We start from the raw sequence: 6,000 nt of genomic DNA, 5'->3' as shown, positions 1-6,000 counted from the left end.
GGCTGATTTCCTCCAAGGACCAGGGAGTTCTTTGAAACTAGGAATAGACAGAAAACTTCCTTAGGATTTATAAAGCCTTGTTAGAAAAAGCAAAAGGATGAAAAAAAGTTCCTTCTAATAGCTTGCAATGAATAGTATTAAAATCGTACTTCAAATTCTGAGGTAACGAGAATCCCTGGCACTTAGCAACTCTTCATATTTTTTCTCACCAAATTAGAGCAGTTAGGATGGCTCAGTACTTTCAGGGAGCAGCATATTAGCCAGATGAATGATTTGGATGGTGATGATGAGTTTGCTGAAGAAATGTGGGAGCAGGTAACTGGTTATTTCTCTTTTGTTTCACTTTTTTGGTGCCTGGGATAACTCTGGAGTCCTAGCCCACCTGTGCCTGCATTTTAGGTATGGCCTCTGAAGCCAGTGTAGTAACAAAGGTGCCATCCGTTACAGAGTTCTTGGATGCTCTTGTTAGCGTGTCTGTAGAGAAGTGAAAATCTTACCATCTCTAGACACAAGAGGGCACTCTAAACAGGCAGGGTAGGATACAAGGTAGAAAGGGAGAGAGGGAAAACTCTCAGGCAATTGAATTTAGGTTTTGAATTTAGGCACCCCTACCTCCAGTCTTAAATCAGTTCTCCCAACTCCACTGACCCTTCCCCTACCCCAGTTGCCCTAGGAAAAGAACTGATCAGGTCCTAGATTCCCTCTTCTCATGATTAAATTGAAATTGAGGCTCAAATCTAGGCTTTCAGAATCACAAGTCCCAAATCTCTTACTTTGGCAAAAATCTGCAGGTCGCTTTTGGTCTGGCAACTTTTCCCATTAACCTCATTTGATGTTGCTTCCCTAGGAATATTTAATTAGAATCTCTTTTTCTGATGCCAGCAGAATTGAACTACTTGTGAACTGAGCTTTAATTTGGATATGTTGTGTTTCTAGTTTCTTCCCTCAAACTGTCATAATGTCTTTTATTGAGGATGAGTTTTGTATGACTTCTGTTGAACTTTCTAAGTGTTGCTGCATTCAGCACCCCTAGGATAGGCTCAACAGGACAGAGCTGGAGTCTGCAGAGATTCTCAAATGGAATGGAAATTTGGAATGTAATGGGAACCCAACAGGGAGGTTTGAATTTCACAGATGGGGTCTTGGTACAATGTAGGTGAGTTTTGAAGTTATTCAATCTTCATGGGTATTAAAATGTTTTAACCTCTACTAAAGAAATGTTTAAGAGTGAAGAATCTATTTTTCTGGCTATTGTGCATTAAGCAGAGACAGGAGAGTGCTTCTGCCTGTGGATTTTTTTTTTAAAGGAGTTTGAAACATTTTAAAAGAATGGTAGAATGCGACAGGATCACAATGGTTCCACCTGAGCAGACATAATATAGTATTTAAATGGCCTGACAGTGACACTACAATATTGAAATTACCATTTCAAACATACAAATTAGTAAATGCTCACATGCCCAGGGTCTCATAAGAAAGGCAAAATCTAGGAAAAAAAACCTAATTAGGTCTGAACACTTTTTAGCATTCTGTTTTATTTCTTTTCTGTGAGCTGGGAGCATTTGCAATGTGCTTACGAATGTGTTTGAGCTGTCTTAACCCTGAGAGCAGTCAGTCAAGGCTGAGAGTGGTAGGGGCCAAGGCTCACAAAGGCAGGTACACTCCTGACCTGGAAAATGTAGTGTTTTCCTGCTGCAAGAATTATTTGACTCATCTTTAAAGCGGTCACATATTAAACTGACATTTTTTCAGTGGCAGGCCAAATCTTGCTACACAAAATTTGTGCAAAGCCCTTCTGTCTTGTAAAATATAAATTCAGGGCCTCAGATGGAGTAAACAGGGATTGCAGTCCTGAACATTTATCTTTCTTATTTGAACGAACACCTCTTTCTTCCTTCCTTCCTGGGATGTGACTTAACATTTAAAATTCCTATTAAATCTCTAGGTACATCCAGAGACTTCAGAAAGCTCTCTGCGGAGAAGGCAAACATCCTCCTGTACTTGGTTGCGTGGCTCAGGGCCACTGCTCAGGGCCGCTCTGTGGAGGGGAGCCACTGAACCTGGGCCGCCAGAAAAAATGTTAACGCTGAGCTCAAAATAAGCATTTGCACTTGAAAGAAGCCAACCAATCTGTAGGACACAAAGAAGTTGGACGGAAGAAGTGCCCTTATTGAAGTGCCCTGCAAAGATAGGGGACGTGGGGTTCTGTGGGGCTTGGGCCCTCCAGTGTCCATTCTCTCTTCCTGAGGAAACAGTAGCCCTTCCCACACAGCCCCTGTGTTTCTGCGGGGCTGGACTCCCATTAGTCTATGCTAATAAGTAGATCTTATTTGCTGCCCTCTCCCCCAGTCTGGTGATTGATTGGTGTAGCGACAAGCCTACCTGCAATCTGGGCCAATGATTTTCAAGACCCTTGCAGGGACTTCTGATAAGGATACTTGCTCCCCATGCATGCTATCTGCAGAGCATCTCTTTTCTTCTAGACAGTGTAGGGCATGGACTTGAATCTTAGAAGCAAGGCAGCTATTTGCCACCACTCTGAACACACTGTCAGCCTATGGAGGAAGGAGAGCGGAGGTAATCAAGAGAAATGAGCTGGAGCCCTGATCAAATTGGACCCAAGGCATACTTTGTTGCTGGACTTTTCAGTCACTGAACCAATAAATTGTCTTTATTGTTTAAGCTAGGCTGAGCTGAGGTTTATGTCACTTGCAACCAAGGTTTCCAAACTACCACATTGTGTGTAAGATGACTGGGGTGCATATCCACTTATATGCGGGCAATGTACTGGCAGGGGCCATTGTGAGGCATTATTTTTTTTTCTGAAAAAAGACTTGTCCAAAGAGAAAGAGTATTGTGGAGAGATCTGTGCCATGACCTCTAAAGTTTTCCTGAAAGTACTACATTTAATAATAAAGTAGGCATCAATAAAAAAAAAGCAAGCCAGGTGTCAAATGCAGCATATTTTAATTTGTTTCAAATAAAGCAATATATGTATATATATATTTTTTTTCAGAAAAACACCAGATGTTAAATTCTACAAAAGCGCATGTGTCTTCAGCAGATCATGTTTGTCTGATCAGTAAGGATTTTTTTTTTCCAACATTAACTCTCTAAAGACAATCAATGGACTGACATCACTGCTACAACACAGGTTGCTACTGAGCCTCTGATCTTTAGCCACATCTTGATTTTCCTAACAAATGAGTAAATACTGCCTGGCTAAAATGCTGCAATGTCTTGGTGAGAAAAAGCATCAACAGATCAAGCAAAGCCATGAAATGTTATGAAAGCAAGCTAGAGCTGATTATTAGAATTAGTAAAAATGATTAAGAGAGGATGACACAACCATATAGGGTTTGTATATTCTGATTGACTCTCTTTTGGCAGCGAATTGGGTCAGCACCTCGGGCAGGGAACCAAAACTGAGTGAAAACTGCTTTTTTCTCTCCTAGCTCAGGCCACCAACGTTACAGCTGGGACTGAGAGGACCGCGGCATCTGTGGAAACTTCTATTCTTGTAGGGCAGAGATTGCACTGTGAAACCCTAGTGACATTACCCCGGAAAGGCCTGGCCTCCGAGTTGTCTACAGCGTGCTGCCTTCGCCGGGGCTTTTCTGAATGGGCCGGGGCCTCAGGGGTCTTTGTTCCCAAGGGGGCTTCTTGGTTTTTGGCGCCACCTTTGTTTTTGGGACGGAAGCCATTGTGCGGCTGTCTTCTGTGTTCATGGCGGTTGTTGCCCTTCATCATCAAATCAGCTTCATTACCACTGCCCTGGGGCTTGGCAGACCCATTTAGCCGGTTGTTATGGTACTGTGGATTAAATCTTCGTCTTTGGCTAGAAGATCCATTCTACCAAAAGAAGAAAAGAGATAGGTATTAGGTGCCAACAAACCACAGATACCATCAGGGAAACCAAATTTCTAAGCCACAGGTAAGCTTTTTTTACATCCTGGAAGACAATGACAAGATGAAAATGAGGTCAAGCTGATAAAAGCTTAAAAGAACAGTGGACAGTCTTGCAAGTGGAACTCCAATTACTGATGTTGGAAGAGAGGTTTCAGAGTATAAGACAGACAAATCAAGAGCCAGGATAAAGAAATCCCATAAAATATGCTTAAAATATAATGTAATGAATGTAACACAGAGGCAGGATAATGATGATTCTCTACCGTGAAAATTTCTTGGACCTTCTAAATAGACTAGAAATATGAATTCTCATTACAATGTATGAGGAAAAATGTAAAATTCTGTTTAAAATTCTGTTTGTAATTTTTCTTGTCTAAAGCAGTTTTTCTATTTTATCATCTTGAAACAAGTATCATAGTTTAGAAATATTATCTTGGGTAAGTATAAGGATGAGGTGTATCTGGTAGATCCTGGCAGGATATAGAAGTAACATGTATTTTCATGGAGGTAATTAGTTCTTCTAAACCTTATATAGTTCTTAGCCAACGAGTTTCGAAACATCATACTGGAAAATTGGCAGCCTTCAACAAATCAGCAACCAAGAATATAAATGGAAGAGTAGAAAGGAAGCAATGGTTAGCTTCTCTGTCTCTGTACAAGGGAAAGATTTCTGAACTCTATGAGGTCAGTTACAGCCAACATTTATTGAGGGCTTAAAGTGTTCCAGGCATCAAGCAAGGTACCATCTCATTTATCATCACACTGACCCTTTAAGACAGTTGCTATTATTTGCTTCATTTTATGGAGGAGGATAATGAATTTGAAGGACTTGCCCAAGGTCTACAGTTAGAAAGTGGTGGAGCTATTCCCATTTCACATACTGTCTCCTGACAAGATTCATAAATAGGTTGTTCCATGAATACGGGTCTTGGTTGAAAATCAAATCTCTATTATTAAAATGTGTAATTTTATGACTTACAAATTTATAAAGTTCTACATTTGTGCTTTGTGATGGGATGAGGTACAGGTTTATGGCAGATCCACCCCTAATAATTCAAGGCCCAGGCCAAGAGCACAAAGGCAAGCCCATGTACCACATGAGTGAATATTGTCTCTTCCTCCCTCTGACTCCTTCCAACATTGTGAGTGGGCCTTGCACACACAAATGTGGACACTTCAGCCTGCACACTTAAGATTTGTCCTCACACCCATGAACAATCATCCTTTGGACCTAGGAGTGTGCATACTGGTAGTATGGTCTGCCCTCAAAGTGATAAATCCAGGGAAGTGGTCCAAAAAAATCCTGAGAGCAGGCTTGGTGCCATTTGGGAATAGAATTCCAGGATCTTGAGTACTTGGGAGAATACAGATTCTGAGTAGTGACATCTCTTTGGTCTTGCTCCATAGGGATGGCCGTGACTAGGAGAAAGCACAGGGCCTGGTACAAGGGCCTTTCTTCCCTGGGTCTACAGGGCTCTGGCTTGTGTATATGTTTCCATTTAAATGAGCCTTTGCCGGGGCACCTGGGTGGCGCAGTCGGTTGAGCGTCCGACTTCAGCCAGGTCACGATCTCGCGGTCTGTGAGTTCGAGCCCCGCGTCGGGCTCTGGGCTGATGGCTCAGAGCCTGGAGCCTGCTTCCGATTCTGTGTCTCCCTCTCTCTCTGCCCCTCCCCCGTTCATGCTCTGTCTCTCTCTGTCCCAAAAATAAATAAACGTTGAAAAAAAAAATTAAAAAAAAATAAATAAATGAGCCTTTGCCTGAAATGCTTTGCTGAAAATGATAACAGTGAGCTGAAAAAGTATCTATGCGGCTAGCATTTAATCTGGCTGCTTTTGTTTTTAAAGAAGTGAAAGGGAAGCCCAGACTAAATTTTAGACTTAATTTTAGTATGGGGTTTAATAATGACCAAAGAACAAAAGCTGTGAACAAAAGCTATGAAGATGTGAAAAATGAAATGCTCCTTGTCAAAGTGCTGTTTTAGAGTTGGTGAAGATACCTGGGGCCAGAGAAATGTCTGTCAGTGTAATTAATGAGAATTCTAAAAGACCTAGACCACAAAATCCAACAGGGCACTTGTTAGAAAACCAGC

General features: G+C 41.6%; 1 protein-coding gene across 14 annotated transcripts in view; it reads right to left on the bottom strand.

The window, feature by feature from the left end:
- Nucleotides 1-2,950: 2,950 nt before the first annotated feature.
- The window catches only part of SPATS2L (spermatogenesis associated serine rich 2 like), a 167,482-nt gene continuing 164,432 nt past the window's right edge, over nt 2,951-6,000 (bottom strand). For all 14 annotated transcript variants that reach the window (XM_045480662.1, XM_045480671.1, XM_045480667.1 and 11 more), the window contains one exon: nt 2,951-3,852. In XM_045480662.1, coding sequence (XP_045336618.1) covers nt 3,457-3,852 — 396 coding nt within the window. In that variant the 3' untranslated portion in view covers nt 2,951-3,456. The remainder of the gene's footprint in view (nt 3,853-6,000) is intronic.

The sequence above is a fragment of the Leopardus geoffroyi genome, chromosome C1, assembly GCF_018350155.1.
Source record: "Leopardus geoffroyi isolate Oge1 chromosome C1, O.geoffroyi_Oge1_pat1.0, whole genome shotgun sequence".
In the NCBI taxonomy this organism is placed as follows: Eukaryota; Metazoa; Chordata; class Mammalia; order Carnivora; family Felidae; genus Leopardus; species Leopardus geoffroyi.
This window is presented reverse-complemented; position numbering and strand designations above follow the sequence as displayed.